At 40.2% G+C, this 20,688-nt stretch overlaps 1 protein-coding gene across 1 annotated transcript in view; it reads right to left on the minus strand.

The window, feature by feature from the left end:
• CD40LG (CD40 ligand) overlaps positions 1–18,775 on the minus strand; it is a 32,350-nt gene extending 13,575 nt beyond the window's left edge. Inside the window, exons 1-3 of the mRNA XM_073637911.1 lie at positions 18,525–18,775; positions 15,836–15,973; positions 1,562–1,607 (exon numbers count right to left, since the gene is read on the minus strand). Of these exons, the coding sequence (XP_073494012.1) occupies positions 1,562–1,607; positions 15,836–15,973; positions 18,525–18,740 (400 nt within the window). The 5' untranslated portion in view covers positions 18,741–18,775. The remainder of the gene's footprint in view (positions 1–1,561; positions 1,608–15,835; positions 15,974–18,524) is intronic.
• Positions 18,776–20,688: the final 1,913 nt, after the last annotated feature.

Below are 20,688 nucleotides of genomic sequence, written 5' to 3' on the forward strand. Positions count from 1 at the left end.
TTTTTTGTGTTTCCTGCAAACCATAATACCAGACACAGCCGATGAATATAGGTGGTGCTGTTTTCTAAAAAAAAAAGAAGCATAAACTCTTCTTTAAACATGGACAACTTCTTTGATAACTCATTCAGACGTCCGATTTTCACGTACAAGTGATATCCGTGTATTTCACAAATAGCACTTATGCAAGTGATAGTCCATAGGGCCATTCACATTTGTGGAACAAGAAGTCCATGGAATATCATTGAGACATGTCGGATCAAAATTGGCAATGCAAGTCAATGGGTCCGTGAAAAAATCTCACTGCACTTGGATCACATCCGAGTGCGCTCCAATTTTCACAGATTGTCAAGATGGGGAAGATGGAGAAACTTCTTTTTTTTTTAATTTTTATTTTTTTTTATTTCTCCACGTTTAAGAAAATCTTATGACACTCTGTTTTTCTCTTACGTGGAAAAATCAGCTCTATCAATGAGGCCTATCAATGATATTTCTTTTCTTCGCAGGTGCTACTAACTATAACTTAACTTTCATTAATACAGCATTTACGTGTTGCACTGTTCATACTTCCACACTTGACGTGGTTTCAAAAGGCAGTATGTGATAAGTCTTTGTTTTACTGTTCCAGTGATTGATGGGGACAGGGTTGGACTGGCCCACCAGAGAACCGGAGAATCCTCCAGTGGGCCCTGGCTTCTCCTTCAGGAGAGTTCATAGTGCAAACCTTGCAGCTGCTATGGGGCTCTTGAGTGGGGGAGAAAGGTGGGCCCTCAGAATCAAATCCTCTGGTGGGCCCAATGTTCTTCAGTCTGACACTGGCTGGGGATCATAGATTCCACTGATATGATCTTCTGTTATATCTCATATTACAATCTCTGAAAATAAACTGGTTCTTAAAGAAAGAAGCTCACTGCGCTCTTCCTCTTACATGTTTTTAGTTATTTTACTTTTTCCAGTACAAGAGTGAGTAGGTGCTCTGGGAAGAGATGGAAATGCTGTGCAATCCAAGACTAGCATGTAATAGAGCAAAAGGATCTAAACACATAGGTTTGTGGAAAAAGATTTAATCCCTGAAATTCCTCATTCTGCGCTTAGCAGTCAAGTGGGTGGTACTAATCAGTGACTGACAGTTCTCTGTATTCCACCTCTTTACTGCTAAGCCCAGGGGTTTCAATGATTGAACCTGGTACTGAAACGTTTCCCATAAATCTAAATTTCAATCTGTTCAGCTTATCAAACGCTATCAGATTCTGTCCATGCAGCATTTATAAACTGTTTTTTAAGTGGCTCTAGATACTTTACTGGACACTTTACCATTAGGTAACCGTAGAGTAACCAGAAGAATGTGTAAGGGCCTCTGCCATTTTAGTGAACCACATTCAATTTTTAAAATATCACTAAAGATGATTATAGACATGAAATGGCTGTTAGTAGATCCTATTTTTTTTTGGGGGGGGGGGAGGGATCCATTAACAATCCCAACACTAACATCCTCAGTTTGGCCTTAGTGGATGTTCTCCCAAAATTTATTTTTTAAGAACGAACATGTGAACTTTTAATTTACCTGTTAACTTATCAGTTTTTTCTCCTGAAGGTCCCAGCTGATTGATCTACAGAAAGAAAACCTGTATTAGTGCAAATTGTCAAAGGTGCTGGTTCATATGTAAGTAAAGGAGAATCTTCAATTCTACTTGTGTTTCCAAACAATGATATTAAGGAGAACTGGCAAAACCTACTCGATGATTCGAGATGATAGTGTAAATGACAATTACTAGTCTGTTTTTCACATTTCAGTGAGCATCTACATACTGTATATTCTCACTAAATACAATTCAAGCCCTCCCCCTGTTCTTATACAGTGGAATGTAAAAGTTTGGGCACCCCTGATGAAAATGACTGTTATTGTGAACAGTTAAGCAAGTTGAAGATGAAATGATCTCTAAAAGGCCTAAAGTTAAAGATGACACATTTCCTTTTGTATTTTAGGCCAAAATAAATATTATTATTATAGCACCATTTATTCCATGGTGCTTTACATGTGAAAAAAGGGGTATACATACATGAACAATTAAAATGATCTTTAACAAAACGTGATGGCAACTGGTACAGGAGGAGTGAGGACCCTGCCCACGAGGGCTCACAGTCTACAAGGGATGGGTGAGAATACAGTAGTTGGGGGTAGAGCTGGTCGGTCAACGGTATGGTGGAGCAATGGTTGCTGCAGGTTTTAGGCTTGTCGGAAGAGGTGGGTCTTTAGGTTCTTTTTGAAGGTTTCCATGGTAGGCGAGAGTCTGATATGCTGGGGTAGAGAGTTCCAGAGTAGGGGGGATGCACGTAAGAAATCTTGTATGCGATTGTGGGAAGAGGAGATAAGAGGGGAGTAGAGCAGGAGATCTTGCGAGGATCGAAGGTTGCGTGCAGGTATCTTCCGGGAGAGTAGGTCACAGATATAAGGAGGAGACAGGTTGTGAGTGGCTCTGTATGCCATGGTTAGGGTTTTGAACTGGAGTCTCTGGGCAATGGGGAGCCAGTGAAGGGATTGACAGAGAGGAGAGGCCGGGAATAGCGTGGGGACAGGTGGATTAGTCTGGCAGCAGAGTTTAGGATAGATTGGAGGGGTGCGAGAGTGTTAGAGGGGAGGCCACCGAGCAGGAGGTTGCAGTAATCGAGGCGGGAGATGATGAGGGCGTGCACTATTGTTTTTGCAGATTCGTGGTTGAGGAATGTGCGGATCCGGGAGATATTTTTGAGTTAGAGTCGGCAGGAAGTAGAAAAGGTTTGGATATGTGGTTTCAAGGAGAAATCAGAGTCCAGGGTTACCCCAAGGCAGCGAGCTTGTGGGACTGGGGAGAGTGAACAGCCTTTGGCGTTGATAGATAGGTCAGGTAGGGGGAATGAATGAGATGGTGGAAAAACGATGAGTTCTGTTTTATCCATGTTAAGTTCTAGAAATCTGTCAGAGAAGAAGGATGAGATAGCGGACAGACATTGAGGGAGCTTGGTTAGTAGGGAGGAGATATTGAGTCCAGAGAGGTTGATCTCTGTGTCGTCAGCATAGAGGTGGTACTGAAAGCCGTGAGACTCTGAGTTGTCCCAGGCCAAAAGTGTAGATGGAGAAGAGCAGTGGTCCTAGGACTGAACCTTGGGGGACACCGACAGATGGGGGCGAGATGAGGAGGTGGTGTGTGAGTGGGAGACACTGAATGTCCTGTCTGTTAAATATGAGGAGATCCAGGATAGGGCCAAGTCTTTGATGCCAAAAGATGAGAGAATCTATAGTAAGAGGGAATGGTCCACTGTGTCGAAGACAGATGACAGGTCTAGGAGGAGGAGGACAAAGTAGTGTCGCTTGGATTTGGCAGTTAGTGACTTTAGACAGGGAAATTTCAGTAGAATGGTGCGATCGGAAGCCAGATTGGAGGCAGTCAAAGAGAGAGGTGGAAGGACAGTTCAAAGTGGACATGTTGCTCCACAAGTTTTGAGGCGTAGGGGAGGAGTGATATGGGGCTATGGCTAAATAGACAGGATGGGTCAAGGGATGGCTTTTTGAGGATGGGTGTGATCGAGGCATGTTTGAAGCATGAGGGGAAGACACCAATTGTTAGTGATAGGTTGAAAAGATGGGTTAGTGTTGGAACAAAGACTGTGGTGAGGTTAGGGATGAGATGGGACGGGATTGGGTCAAGTTCACAGGTGGTGAGGTGTGATTTGGAGAGTAAAGAGGAAACTTGATCTTCCGTAATGGTGGAGAAGGTGGTTTTGGAGGAGGAGGATTGAGTAGGTGTGAGGAGGGGCTGGGGGGACTTTAGGCAAAAGCTTTGTCTGATGGTGTCTATCTTCTGCTTGAAGAATGAGGCAAAGTCTTCGGCTGAGATGAGAGGAGAGGGAGGAGGCACTGGAGGACAGAGGAGAGAATTGAAGTATATCTACAGTGGGGGAAATAAGTATTTGATCCCTTGCTGTTTTTGTAAGTTTGCCCACTGACAAAGAGGAGTGGCTCAAAAAGAAGCACAGTAAGGTCATGGAGTGGCCTAGCCAGTGTCTAGACCTTAATCCCATAGAAAACGTATGGAGGGAGTTGAAGCTCCGAGTTGCCAAGCGACAGCCTCAAAATCTTAATGATTTAGAGATGATCTGCAAAGAGGAGTGGACCAAAATTCCTCCTGATATGTGCGCAAACCTCATCATCAACTACAAAAAACGTCTGACTGCTGTGCTTGCCAGCAAGGGTTTTGTGATTAAGTGTTTGCCAGAGGGATCAAATACTTATTTCTCACTGCAAAATGCAAAAAAATGTATCTAATTTATACAATGTGATTTTCTTGATTTTTTTGGGGGGATATTCTATCTCTCAATGTTAAAATTAACCTACCCTTAAAATTATAGACTGTTCATGTCTTTGTCAGTGGGCAAATTTACAAAAACTGCAATTGATCAAATACTTTTTTCCCCCCTCTGTATATATTTTCATCTTTTACATTTTAAGAATTACAAGAAGTAAAATGGGCTGATGCAAAAGTTTGAGCACCCTGCATGGTTAATACCTAGTAGCGCCCCCTTTTGAAAGCATCACAGCTTGTAAACGCTTTTTGCAGCCAAGAGTCTTTCCATTCTTGTTTGAGGGATTTTCATCCTTTCTTCCTTGGAAAATTCTTTCAGTTCTGAGAGATTCCTGGGTTGTGGTGCATGATCTGCTACTTTGAGGTCTAGACACAGATTTTCAATGATGTTCAGATCAGGGGACTGCGAGGGCCATTGTAAAACCTTCAGCTTGTGCCTTTTGAGGTCATCTATTGTGGATTTTGACCTGTGTTTTAGGATCATTATCCATTTGTATAAGCCATCCTCTTTTCAACTTCAGCTTTTTTACAGATGGCGTTAGGTTTGCATCATAAGAGCTGCTGTGACACTTTCTAAGGTATTCAATTTCCCTTTTTGACTAGTCTTTGAAAAATTACATGAAGAATTATCATCTTGTTTTAGAAAATTTCAATGCCTGCATCTCATATAGATAGTAGACATATGTTCCAACTATGCAAGATATGTGCTGAATAATATTTCACCATTTTCACACAGATTATCTCCAAATGTGTGACCACCCTGTCAATTGTTATCAAGGAACAGGACTCTCTTTTTACCCACCCTGTAGTATTTCAGTGTGTACCTAATTAAACTGGTTAAAAATTACATGTTCATATGTAAAGAAGTGAGAAGATGTCTGACACCCTGAAAACTTTTTTTTCTTAATAAAAATAATTTGAACTTTACTGTTGGAACTGGTGAAACCTATGTACAGGAGGTAGCTGGCATAACGCTTTGTCTTTACTTCTGCTGTGTTTAAAGGGAATCTGTCAGGAGTTGTTGCTACCCCATCTGAGAGCAGCATGATTCCAGCGATGTCTCACTTACTAGGCTGCTAGCTGTCATTTTGATAAAATCACTGTTTTATCTGCTGCAGATCTACCAGTTCTCTGAATGTTAAAGGTGTGGACCGAAACTAATATTTATTTTCATCCTAATTGTCTCTCTATTTTATTTTAATTATGGAATACTTTTTTTAATATGGCTTAATTAAAAATTCTCAAACTTTTCCTCTCTAATATAACTGTTTTATTTATTTATTTTTTACCTATTCCTGTTTTGATGACGCTTTTTTTCAGAATCCCCAGTGCATTCTGGGGCACTCAAACAGGATGTTATCAAGGGACAAAGGCTGCCATCACTGCCACAGCCCCTGTCCCTACTCTGAAACGAAGCTTCATCAGTGATGTCCATTTCAGGGGCTGTGCTAGTCCCTGCAATACTGAGCCTGCGTTGGTTGTCAATTCCAAAGTGTACTCAGTGCGAGGTTCCTTTTTACTGTGCACTCCCTCGCGGCTCTAATTAGAAGTGACGAGCCAGGAACAGAGCGCACTGTCAGTGCGCATTGTAAGAAGGTTACCTGGCGAGCAGAGACCTGTCCTGCCCCCAAAACAAACATCACTTTCGGGGGTGAGGCTGAACTCTCCTCGTCGAGTTCTTTACTTTCAATGTCCTGATATGGACGTGACTGGTGAGGCCTGATTTCACTGTGGTACAGAGGCTGTGGCAGTGACTACATCCTCTGCCCCCCGATGATGGCTCGTTTGAGTATCCCAGCATGCACTGGAGATGCTCAAGCGAAGCATCATCAAAATCGAAATAGGTAAAAATAAAATAAAGTAGTTAGATTAGAGAAGGCTAGGGACTTTTTAATTAAACTGTATTAGAAAAGCTATTATATTATTAAAATAAATAGAGCGACATTTATGCTGAAAATCAATATTAGTTTCGGACCATCCCTTTAACTCCACTCACACCACTGATTGACAGCTTTCTGCCCATGTACAGTGTACACAGGGAGCTTCCTATCAGTGGTGGGGGCAGGGTTATACAGAGCTCATGTATATGGATCATTACCTGGCAGCAGATTTTGTCCTCTAGTGATAATCTCCTGCTGATAAAACAGTGATTTTATCAAAATTACACTAAGCAGCCCAGTAAGTGACACATCATTGGAATCAGAGTCTCTGTCTCTATAATATGCTGCTGTTTGAGTAGGTGGCAAAAGCCTAATGACAGATTCACTTTATCAGAGGCACAGTCATTATGGTGACAGCTCATCACTTGCAAGAAAAAATTCTTAGCAATACGGTAAGGTGGACCTGAATACTTCATCTGCAACAAACTTCTCTCACTGACCTAAGCCATCTCCAGTTTTACCCGTGCCCCAGATTTAGTCTTTCTTAGATACAACTGTTCAGATTTTATTTAGAGATCCATTAAAATAATAGCCATACAAGAGGAAGTTGCAAATAATCACTACAACTGCTTCTGAGTTCCCAGTCCCATTAAACTCTTAGTCATAGTGTAAGGGGGTGGAGAGCAGAAGATGTGGTTCATCACCGTCCTATGGTACTCGCAACCAAATGTCACCATCTGCTGAGCGAACCGAGTGGGCCAGAACTAAAAGATGGAGAAAGCATTTCTGGAGGGAAGAACTTGAAAGGGCTGCCAGGTCAGGTGGTAGCTGTGGAGCAGTTATCAAATATAAAAGGCAGTGGTAGTAAAGCTGGAAGTCAGTTAGCACCAGCAAGCGAGTCAGAGAGGATGTGCGAGCGGTGGAACGCAAAGGCAGAGCGACCGGACAGTGGCTGGAGACCGGGGAAAGTGAGACATCATTGGTCAAATACTGAAGCCCAGATATTGTCGGTCAAGATTCAAAGCCCAGAGTCTGTTGGTCAAGACCCGAAGCCCGGTCCTCACCAGTCAAGACTCGACATCCAGACGCCGCAGGTCAAGCACCGAAAGTCGGATGCTGATCATTGGACGTGACTGGACGTCTGACATGGTGACGAGGAGACATGAGTTAAACTGGGCCGTTACTCCCAGCGTTGACGTATGGTACAGGTTGTGGGCTGTGGCCGCGCTTTGGAAGGGAACGTGGGCTGCCAGTGTGATGAACACACACAGGGTACTAATAGACCTACGGTCTTGTGGGAAATGCCGGTGACCCCCATTAGTGCCATTATAACAATCGGAAACGTTTGAAGAGTATATTACAGTGACGGGCCTATCATTGGGGGTGACGCCCGTTGAGCTAAGACAGAAAGACATTAATAGTCATTTAACTGAGAGATAACTGGATAGCATATAGAATAAGATATCGCAATTGTTATACTGTTGTTCTTGTCATTATTGCTAAGATTGTGTTACGTGTTTCCATATCCTTGAATAACAACCTGTTCTTAAAGTTAAAATTTCATTCTGTGGTAGGAAAATAAATCGCTTTAGTTGACTACTTCCGCATCATCATTATCTGCCTAGTTGCATCCAAATAACCTGCTCAAATCACAATAGCACATTTACATGAATTATTCTGGTCAGTAGCGGACACAGACAGAAGAGGCTCCTGTGCAACAATAATTTATAGGCCCTTTGCAGCCTAATAGCATATCATAATGCACAATCCAATACTTTGGAGATGACAGCGGGCCCTCATACTTCTTGGGCTCCTGTGCGGATACACAGGTTGCACCAATGGCATGTCCACCCCTGTTCCAGATAATGATGTTTCTTGTACATATTGTGAGAAGGTCGCTGGTAAATTACTGGAGGGGAGATATGTGTCACTCAGGATGTTAGCCTCAGTGATATGAACCTGGAAAAATGCTCCAGCATACTAAGTGCTGAGAGGGGTAAATTGCCCATGTTAAGGGCTAGGTTTTAGTGAACAGCTGAAGAGTGGGTGGGAGGCTGTCCACCATATCTCCACCCCAGTGTGTGGTCTAGAAGCTAAATGTGGAGCCTTTGCGCTCCTTCAGTGTTCTGTGTACTCTGGAGGAGATGACCTCCAGAGCTGGGCCCTTGGTAAACGGAGTTGAAACCTGTTTTCCTGTGCAGGCGGATCCTCGCAATTACAAGGACTATAGTGAGTGCTATGGTTTTTGTTTATGTCAAGAAGACTGAATATGTCTAATTTGTTTGCACTAGTTTATGAAGCCTGTTTTAATAAACCAGTTGAAAATTTAATCAAAAAGCATTCCTGCGACTACCTCGTTAAGCAGCCAAGTGCGCTGATCTACCACAATAGATTATGAATAACAACTCATTTAATGTTTGAAACAAGTAAGAAGTGATACTGTGGTATGCTTTTGCATCTGTCGTCTATATGTATTTCTGCATTAGGCCAGAACTGATTGTAACCCTTACTGGATATATCATTGTTCATTTATTAATCTGAGCATCCTGATTAATGTATCTATGTTGCCTTCAAAGGGATTTTCTACTCTTAGAAAAAATGGATTACAAACAATTCCTGTACTGTAAAATAACAAATCAAGATAGTTTTTGCCCTGCCCCACTCCAACACTTTCTTCCTGCCATTGCTCCAGTGTCTAGTTTTAGTTGAAGTGGTGACATCACGTTAACAGCTCACATCACTGCTGCAGCCAATCACTGTGCTCAGCAGCTGTGCCGAAGAAGACGGGACAAGCTGTTGAGGTCAGCGGTGATGTAAGCTGTTGAAATGAAATCTCCGCTACAGCCAAAACATAGAGACCGGAGCAGCGGCATGGAGCCTGTCCTGGAGCGGAGGAGGATGAGTACTATCTGTCTTTGCTATTTTACATTACTGTAATCGTTTCGGGTCTGCTTTTCTAAAAGTGAAAAACCCTTTCCAAGTTGTAGTATACATTTAGTGGTGGGCACTCAAGTTGACTAGGTCCCAAGTATTGATTCAGCAATGTGGTGCCACACAGGGTCCAGGTGGGGCCAGAATATACTTACCATGCTTTGGTGGTCAGATGGCTAGACAATGATACTATATACTACTGAGTTACAAAAGCCAAAGTACACCCGTCTACTGTTAGTAGCAGTAAGGAGGATCCATAGTTGGAGATGGACCTGCTGAGAGATGTAGTGACCCTGAGACCTGATGGCATGGTTTTAGGCCAGTGCACATACTATTGACCTGCTTTGGACCGCTGTCTAGGCCTGATGAAGAGAGCACTCCAATAGAGGTGGCCCGGGATATTGCAATAAGTTGTCTTGTGGACCACTTCCATCCTATATTCTGTATTGTTGATGGGTTCAAGCAGAGACACTCTGTTTTCAAAGAGTGACCTGAGCCAGCCGTGAGTTACATTGTGAAAACTGCTAAGAAATGGTTTCTGTTGCTGCATGAAACTTCCAGTCTCCACACATCTACTTACAAAGTGCCTTCATAGAAACATGGACAAATTAAAAACTTGTGGTTCTTGGAAAAAGGGGAGTAAAAGTGCAAAAATTAAATTTGCCCAGAAGGGGTTAATGTTTACAGAAGAATAAGAGAGGGGTAACACCTCAAATGAAAGGACAGAGCTTTTAGTTAACAGAGATACAGATAAAATCTATCCACAAAGCCGAAATAGAGAAAGGGATGGACCAATGAAAGGGAATTGGGGATCTCCACCAGAACTGATAGTCAGGGATTTAAATGGGGTTTTTCACCCCCCTCTTGTAATTTGCATATGGTCTAAGTGGGCTGTAAAAAAAATAGCTCATACTCACCCATGAATCCCTTTCCAATACTCCATCCCACTGGCCTAGTCCATCGGTAGTCTCATCACCTTCTCTTCCATTCTGTTTGGTGTCTTATCACTGCGCCTAATTAGTGGCCATAGTGGCTACCAGGCCATAGGAGAAGGAGAAGAGACCAGCTGGGGACCCATCCTGCAGAACTTAGAACTGGCAGGGGATCCATGGGTAAGTATGTGCTATTTCTTTTTTATAGCACTCAGACCACATGAACATTACAAGAAAGGGGAGGAAAACCACTTTAATACCCTTACTCTCGCATGTTTTTGAAACAAATTGCCATAAAAACCACAAACTAAGATATGCAATTTCCCTTTTAGTGCAGGGGACTTGTTAATGATCGAAGACCTTAAAATTATTGTCACATGTATGTATTATGTATGCAAGTCCAGATGAATTACACCCCAGAGTACTGAAGGAGATCGTAGAAGAAATTTTAGAACCACTCTCCATAATCTTTGAAAATTCTTGGAGAACAGGAGAAGTCCCAGAAGACTGGAGAAGAGCAAATGTTGTTCCTATCTTCAAAAAGGGGAAGAAGGTGGACCCAGGGAACTATAGGCCGGTGAGTCTGACTTCTATACCAGGAAAGATCTTTGAACAAATTATTAAACATCATGTATGTAAGTACCTGGATAAGAATGAAGTGATTAACCAGAGTCAGCATGGGTTTGTAACTAACAAGTCATGTCAGACTAACTTAATTTCCTTCTATGACAGAATCACTGACTGGGTGGATCAGGGAAATGCTGTAGATATAGTATATCTTGACTTCAGCAAAGCATTTGACAAAGTATCTCACACCATCCTTATTGAAAAAATAACCAAGTATGCAATGGACCAGGCAACTGTTAGGTGGATTCATAACTGGCTTAGTGATCGGACTCAAAGGGTGGTTGTAAATGGCTTCACATCCAGCTGGATGAATGTCTCAAGTGGGATACCACAGGGCTCTGTCCTGGGACCTGTATTGTTCAACATCTTCATCAATGATTTAGATGAAGGAATTGAGGGTAAACTGATTAAATTTGCTGATGACACAAAGCTAGGAGGGATAGCTAATACTAGAGAAGAGAGAGAGAGGATTCAAAAAGACCTAAATAAACTGGAGCAGTGGGCAGCAACCAACAGAATGGTTTTTAACAGGGAAAAATGCAAAGTACTACATCTGGGCAATAAAAATGAAAAAAGCATATACAGAATGGGAGGAATAGAGCTAAGCAACAGTACATGTGAAAAAGACTTAGGTATACTAATAGATCATAGACTGAACATGAGTCAACAGTGTGATGCAGCAGCAAAAAAGGCAAATACAATTCTGGGATGTATTAACAGAAGCATACAGTCTAGATCACGTGAAGTCATTATCGGTCTTTACTCCTCTTTGGTCAGACCTCATCTGGAATACTGTGTACAGTTTTGGGCACCACATTTTAAAAAAGACATAGACAAACTGGAACAAGTTCAGAGAAGAGCGACCAGAATGGTGACTGGTCTGCAAACCATGTCCTATGAGGAACGGTTGCAGGATTTGGGAATGTTTAGCTTGCAAAAAAGAAGACTGAGAGGAGACTTAATAGCTGTCTACAAATATGTCAAGGGCTGTCACATTGTAGAAGGATCATCTTTATTCTCATTTGCACAGGGAAAGACTAGAAGCAATGGGATGAAACTAAATGGGAGGAGACACAGATTAGATATTAGAAAAAACTTTTTGACAGTTAGGGTGATTAATGAGTGGAACAGGCTGCCACGAGAGGTGGTGAGTTCCCCTTCAATGGACGTCTTCAAACAGAGGCTGGACAGACATCTGTCTGAGATGATTTAGTGAATCCTGCTTTGAGCAGGGGGTTGGACCAGATGACCCAGGAGGTCCCTTCCAACTCTACCATTCTATGATTCTATGATTCTATGAAGTCCTCAAGTGAATAAATTGGGACACAAAGCTCCTTGCAGTGGAAGGTGTGCCGCTGTGTAATTGTCTGGGGTCGTTATATAGGGGATCTGTTCTCAGTGTCTGTATTAGTTTAGGAGCCTGGCATTTGTATATGGGAGATATGATCTGGAGTCTGTAGTTCTTTAAGAGGTCTGTTTTTTAGGGAGTTTGGTCTGGGGTTTGTATTTTTTTGGGGTCTGTTTAAAATTATGGGGTGCACCACCAGATTTTTTGTCCAGAAACCTCCACCAAACTTTAACCGGCTTTGGCTGCCCATTAGGCCAGCTTAGTAGGTACTGCTATAAGAGGCTCAGATAAATGTGCCAAAATAGGGTGCATTGGACCTTTACAAGGGCACTGTTATTAAAGGGACATCATTATTAATCTAGCGACATATTCCTTTAATGTAATAGACGTTCATAATCCTCAATTATTCTTCTATTTCTTCTACAAGAGCATAACATAATGTTCATGCTGGCAAAATATATATATTATCTGCCAAATGTTCTGCCCAAAATAAACTCTTTTGGATGAAAATACAAGCTATAGAATTGTGCCCAGGCGGCAGTGAGCATTTGTTCATATGTTGCCTGGTATTTCATATAGCAGTAATATTGCCCACACCCTTGTTGTTTGAGACTAAACAAAACAACCAGTTTTATTATTAATTTCATTATAGGAACTCTGTATTCAGGTTTTTGCTATGTAATCTCAGAGTACCATGATGTAGGGGCAAAGACTCTGATTCCAGCAATGTGTCACTTGCTGAGCCGCTTGCTGTCATTTTGATTGAAGCCCTGTTTTCTCTGCTGCAGATCTAGCAGCTCTCAGAATGCTGAGCTCTACATAACCCCGCCCACACCACCGATTGGCTGCTTTCTGTGTACACTGTACATTGACAGAAAGCTGCTAATCTGTGGTAGGGGCGGGGTTACACTGAGCAGTTGACTAGGCAGCACAAGACACCTAGTCCTCTAGTGATAATCTCCTACTGATAAAACACTGATTTTATTGAAACAGCAGCATACAGCCTAGTAATTGACACATCCCTGGAATCAGGCACTGAGCCTCTACATCATACTGCTTCCCTTGAAGTATTTTTTTTTACCACAGAATAAGTGAATATGTTAATTTACATAGTCATATTGTCTGAGTTTCAAGTAAATGTGAAAATCGACAATTGTCTACAAGGGTGAAAGCTGTGGCTTTGGTTTTGCTTAGGAAATGACTTACAGATGCAGTTTTAGGGTTGTAGGGGTAAGCTTGATGGATTTCACCTTTTTATTACTTGCTACCAAGTTCTCTCATGGATTGTAGTTACTCACTAGGGGTCTAAGCAGTGGGAAACCATGTGATGAATTTATGGTTGGAGAACCCTTATAAAAACAAAAATTATCCATAGTGGACATTTACTTTATAGAGAGAACATGTAATGATAAAAATTGTATCTGATCTGCAGGCAAGATGTTATAGAGTAGGAGGAAGAGATCAGATGGATAGACATTTTTTATTGGAAAAGTTTCAGTAAAACTTTTTATTTTATTTCAATGCAATAATTGAAAGCCCTTGTGTTTGTATGCATAGGAGTCCAGTGGATGGTCCCACTCAGTGATTGACAGTCTTTCCCTTATGATTATGCACTCACTGAGTAGGACCTACTGGACTCGTAAACATACAGACACCCGAGATTTCAATGAATAAATGAATAAAATACAAGTTATACTGAATCTTTTCCTAAAAAACCTATATATAATTCTGCTCAGCTTCTCCTTCTCTATGCCATGCGGTACACAGATTGGACTGAATGTATAATGTGACAGGTTCCCTTTAAGTACTTTTAAATATAGTTATTATTATTATTTATTTTTAAATCACCATTGATTCCATGGGGCTGTACATGCGAAGAGGATCTACATACAAAATACAAATATAAATTGCAATGAGCAAAGTAACAATGACAGATTGCTACAGAAAGGAGAGGACCCTGCATTCACAGAGATCACAACCTCTGATGAAGTTAAGAAATCACTGCGCTTACTAGTTTGTTATCCGGCTTTTTAACATTTTAGAAAATATACAAATCACAGGCATGACACTAAACAAAGGGTAGTACACAGTATCGGACTGGGGTGCCAAGAGCCCACCAGTAACCAACTCCAGGGCCCCACTTTTCTGTTACATGCAAATGTGACATTATCCTCAATCACAAATCTATATAACAATGAACTGGGTGGATTGTTAAATGAATAAGATGCTGCCTTTGTCTGTACATAGTGATTCAAGTATATTGTGCCAAGTAGTGCTCATATGGTGCTGCTCCGGTGGGGAATTGGATGTTTCGCCCCCAGCAATTCGCCCCCGGGTACATTTCGCCCCCGCACATTTCGTTCCCAGCATTTGGCCCCCAGGATGTTTTGCCCCCGCACATATCGGGGGCGAAATGTACCTGGGGGCGAACTGCTGGGGGCAAATTGCTGGGGGCGAAACTTCCTATAACCGCTCCGGTGGTGGCCCACCGGAGGATTCTCCTGTTCTCCTGTTGGCCAGTCCGAACCTACTAGTGCATTATGATAAATAATGACATGTTTTATCCAGATCAGTTAGGGGCAAAATTATGGAGTGCACAATATTGAGGACACCATTATGAAATCACTTACTGTAATCACAAAATACTGGCACAAATCAAATATCGCAAATTAGGTAAATGCAAGACAGAGATTTACAAGATATTGCACTTGGCTAATTGAAAGCCAAAAGATGTTGGTTGTTCCTAAGGTTCATTAAACAAACACCAATTGGCAACATGTCGGTGGTTGTTTAATAGCCTGTTTGGATAGGCAGACCAGACTTTATATGTGCACAGAAATAAAGATGAGCGGATAGCTTCGCGCTACCCCAGTCCATGGTCCAGGACAGTGGTCTCTGGCCGTGGATAGGAGCTGAGTGAATTTCCTTACCCTGTGGGCTCCCAGGCTCGAGTTATGATTAGCTGGGCTGGTGAAATGTCACCTGTACGCCGCACAGATGACGTCACACCAGGCCGGCGAATCAAACACTGTGCCGGGAAACCATAGACAAATAAATCAAATATAATATTCTAATTGCATAATATGAATATTCTAATTGCATACTATGCAAACTATTTTGGTAATATTATAACTTAAAAACAAAATTGTTTGTAAGGGTAGACACTTTGAGCTAATAATTGATAACTAGGAATCCATTTACCAATGTGCATCTTATAATATTGGTAATTACCAAACAAATTCTTTCTTAACTCTCCAATAAGTTTTGCAATAGTTTATCTCCAGACTCATTGATTGACTGTTGTATTGGTGTAATTATGATTTGTCCATGGGTTTCATTTAGTTCCTATAATTTCTGACGACTGATAAGAAGAAAGTTTTTCAACATTTTGACCCATAAGATGGTAATTAATATGAAGGTATTTAAAACCAGGTCATAGCATCTCTATTGTTAATTCAAATGAGAATAACTTGTCTTTAACCATTAAGGACACCACTATTTAAAAATGACTATAATCCACATTGAATGTATGTGTAGTGTTTTCATAAATGAGGGGGCCTACACAATGACATTTTCAAACCCAAATTAAATGCTACCTATTAATATAGTCATTGAAATGTCTTCTTCATGTTCAAATATGGTAACTTTTTTCCAGCAAAAGATCTAAGCTTAGGTTATATTCCATTTGCAACATGAAAACAGAAAAAAAAACCAAAAGACAAAACCACATAAGACTCATTGTGCTCACCACCCGTCTACATTCACACCAACACGGCTTACCTGTGAGATTAGGCTACGGCATCTATCTAAAACCTCTTTGCAGCTCAGTAAAGAAGAGTCTACGTTTCCTCCTTTGATACATTTCTGTATTCTCCGTAGGAACAAGTAATCTTCGTTGAGGTCCATTACTTCTTGAATCTTTGTTGAGATATGAATACAAAAATATTATATTTCTCTGTACTTTATTACTGTGATACATAAATCGGAAAATTAAATGATATAGCGAGAGAAAAAGTTAATATGAGATTTGCTAAATTGTTTTATATACATGAATGTTTTGGATGTCTAGCTGACACTGAGTGCTCTACTACATGCTTATAGAGATATTTACATGTACCACATTACATTTCAATAGTGTCCGCAGTTACAGTACAAAAGGTTGTAACTGGCTGATAACCTTGTATAAAATCGTATTGGTCATTGATTGGCCATTCATACTACGAATGATTTTGGTTAACTACCAGATGAAATGTTGGATATTTTTTGACGAATAGTCAAAAATCAATTGTTTTGAGGAACAAGGTATAAAATTATTGGCCGAGAATCAATGGAAAATTAGTCTGCATAGCTACATATTGTTAAAGAGGGACCATGCCCCTCTCAGCTGGGTGTAGCACTCATAATACCTTTATATGATGTTTTTTTTATATTTGAGTGACCTTATAATTTCAAGTAGATCGGTGGAGATTCGGCTCCTGGGACCACCACCAATCACTCAACGCACCCCACTCCCTTCCCCACTGAGAGGTGCACACCTCCTGCCTGAGCGCTCACATAGAGCAGGGTATGGATTCAATAGAGAGGATTGACTAGGGCTTTTTAGTGATTGGTGGGGGTCTCAAGACCTGGACCCCCACTGATCTACTTGAAATTAGAAGGGTGCTCAAAGATGAGAAAACCATATGGTTAGTTACTGTTTAAAGTATAGATTCATGTCTTGTAACTAAATAAAGGACATGAAATTCGATGTGTTAACACTACTTAAGTATCTCATGGCTGGGGTGACTTAAGAGCATAAAGCTCTCTATTGCTCTTAAGACATGATCACTTTCGCCAATGTAAAGAGCAGAGTTGAGTTGGCGTTCTTCTTACTACCACATCTTTTTGATATTGTTGCTCGACATATTGACTTACAGAATCTATCTGTCTGTCTGTCTATCTGTCTATCTCTCCATGGTCTGTTCAACACATTAGATACATAGATCGATCTAGCTTGAGGCTTGAGAAAGGTTTACACTATGAACCAAAATGTCGCCAATTGGGCCATTAAAGTCCTATAATTTGCACCATTTTTGGAGTGCTGCTTCCATTTTTTATTTCTACTATTCAGGTTAGGCTTATGCCTGGGAAGCTTTGCACCCCCATTTGCTCTCTTCTTTTTATGATATGTTACTGGTGCTGTTTTATTTCCTTTTGGTAGATGGATATCCAAATATATGGAGGCAGCACACAAATAAAATGAAAAATAGACAATTTTTATTGGCCCATATGGTGACGTTTTGGTCCAGCGGTGGGGACCTTTCTCAAGCTAGTCCACTGCTGGACCGAAATGTCACCATATGGGCCATTAAAAATCATCTATTTTTCAATTTATTTGTGTGCTGCTTCCATATTTTTTGATATATTGAGGACTGGTATGTACCTGGGGAGCTTTGCACTGAAGTTTTTGATGGTGCTGTTTTTTTGTCGTGTTTTTAGATAGATAGATAGATAGATAGATAAAAAATGAGGCTTCAGATCATTTTAATTAAACATAATTTGAAATTGAATATATTATAACATACATCTCTAAATTCTCCTGAATCTAATTGTCATTGAACCAGATTCTGGAAAATTTGAAGCCACATTATTTAATTAGCTTCTTATTAAACTGCTAATAAGGCTTTTCCTTGAGCAGTAGATTAAATTAAGTGGCCTCGTTGAACACCATTCTATGTCCTATAATTGTCCTCTAAAATAACAGGCAAAGAGTTAAGAGTTTCCTCCTAATTGGTATATATATATATATATAATATATATTTTTTTTTAAATGCATTCAGCAAAGCTTAGGTTCAAGGTAATGTAATAGTGGCAAATTAAATTATGGTGAAAGCTTAACTCTTCTCTATACTGGAATTTCATGTGAGATTTCATTTCACATTCCCAGGGGTTCAGGAGGCTAAAATATAGGGTGTTTTTGAAAGTTCCTCACAATGGAGATAGAAGCTCTACGGGGTAAAAAAAATAATATTTTATTCCAAAAACACAAGTGTAAAGAATCCATAGAAAACTTCCGTCTCAGGTTTTTGGACAACTGTGATTAGGAAAAAGGTGGAGAAATGAATTGCAGTCACATTATAATTTTTAGAGAGGAGTTAGGCTTTACTAGAGGAAACTTGGGTCACAACATATGTAGGTCTATTTTTGCAAGGTCAACTTTATCTTTTAAAGTAAAAAAAGAGAAGGTTCGAGCTATTAAATATCCACAAATTAATTTCACTTTTACTTTTATTATTGGGGAAATTTACGTTTTCTGCGTCTCATTTTTGGTTCTACTTTTGAGTATCACCAAAACAATTCCAACTCATAAAGTTTATTAAATAAATGAAACTTCTACGTTCTCAGCAGGCTCATGGTATCAAATTTATTAATAAATTTATCTTGGTGTAGCCAATCAAATAGCCAAAATGTTATGAATTTGATAACTTACCTTATCTACTTTCATGTGGAAGTATACACCAAAAATACAGATCCCAACAATCTGTGCTAACACACAAAGAATAAAAATCCACAGGGATATTTTCATGATGGATGAAGGCGACTTCTGCCGAGACGGATCTTCTGAGGGGCTTTGATTGTAAGAGTTGATCATTGTGCAGCATATGAATGATGTCTTCTTCAGGCGGCTGGATAAAGCATATGGCATTAAAGTTACTGAACAGTCGAGACAACAGGTACAACTCGGTTGTGAGACCTACACACTTCCTGGAATATTTATTGCAGTGTGCAGTATGATGTATGGTTACACATTACAAAATTTCACTTAGATTCCACAGTGTCTTGAAGAGCATGTTCCATTGACAGATTTTCCTATGGAAATTAGGGGTGAAACAATATTTCAAATGATCCAAATAATCCATTTACCTGTCTTTCCATTAAATAATGCTAATTTTTTTCCCCACCCAATGACATGTTCAGCTCTCAATACAGCTAATTTCTTTCTTTACTAAGATCTGTGTAGAAATAAAACTTGGCAAATCTACCAATTTCAAATATTTTTTTTATATATTGGTCTTATCAACTGTATCCTGTCATTTAAGAAGGCCCTGCATGCCTTTCTTGAAAAATATAATATTGCAAGTTATGGGCACTAGATTTTGCACGGGTGCGTTGCAGGGCCGTACATAGAAATCAAGGGGTCCCATAGCAGAAGTTTTAATTGGGTCCCCCTCAACAAAAAATTAAAAAATTGGGTCACAGAATAACATATTTCACAACTTTGCAGTCCTTACAAAGTAATAATCCTCTGACTGAAGCCCTCCATGCAGTATAATGGGCCTACATACAGTATAATGAACCCACACCTCACCACACTGTATAATGGCCCCCACTAGCCCTCCAAACAGTATAATGGCCTCCACACAGTATGATGGATCCCACACAAACCTTCACACTGTATAATTGATTGAATGCAGTACAATGGCCCCCACATAGCCCTCCATAAAGTATAAAGGCTCACAAATAGCCCTCCAAATATTATAATGGCCCCTACATAGCACTCCAAATATTATAATGGCACCCACATATCGCTCCAAATATTATAATAGCCCCCACATGGCCCTCCATATAGTATAATGGGCCCCATAGTCCTTCATATAGTATACTGCAACCTATAGTAAAAAACTAAAAAACATCTTGACTAAACCAGTTTGATTTACAGCTAAAAAAGCACCCAACCCAGGGAGCCTTTTATCACCTTGCCTATACTTGAGCTAGGATATGAAACCAAAAAACACTTGGTTACATACTAAAGTTTTTTTTTAAATGTGGACACAATATCTGTACATGCTGTAAACACGTTACAAACGCCACTCATTTCACATCTGTAGTCACCAATAAAACATATAAAATTAATAATTTCATAAACTCTAACTCGACATATATTGTTTAATTGATTACCTGTCAAACCTGCAATATACAATACGTAGGATACATTTGTGGCCCATTGAAGATACACATCAGGCGTCATCTACCTGATGCATCAAATAAATTGACTTTTAAATGTTCAGCAGCCACAAAACATTTTTCAGCATATCACAATGGGGACACTACATCATGTCAGGTCACTGGTATTGAAGGGGATAATAGACCGCATAGGGGAGGAAACCACCACAGGAAACTCCTTAATCAAGAATCATGGTGGATTTACATACTACAAACTAGAATGCCGCAAGGCATGAACATCAAATACGACCTTATATACCACTATGAATGTTTTTTCCGATCTTATATACCACTATGAATGTTGTTTTTCTTCTTTTTTATTTTTTATGTTTAATGGTGTGTGTTTTCTTGCATTACGATACTATTCACATGTTTTTAACTTTCATTCATGTTTTTACCATTCTACTATGTAATCCTGGATTTGTTCTGATGTTTCGTGTGCCTTTAACAGGATATGACATATAACGCTGACCAATTAGTCTTTTTTGCTATGCAATGACTAAATACTTTTCTGTCTGAAACGCATCTGCTAGATCTCATATACATACATGCTATTATCTTGGTTTTTAATATCTACCCAATAAAACCTATGTTTTTAGAGGATCTTTGAAGCCTGATTTTTCTGCTATCGATTCATTTTCCTGCTGGAT

This window comes from Phyllobates terribilis, unplaced genomic scaffold (genome assembly GCF_046119375.1).
Source record: "Phyllobates terribilis strain yellow unplaced genomic scaffold, ASM4611937v1 Scaffold_7__3_contigs__length_470593459, whole genome shotgun sequence".
Lineage (NCBI taxonomy): Eukaryota > Metazoa > Chordata > Amphibia > Anura > Dendrobatidae > Phyllobates > Phyllobates terribilis.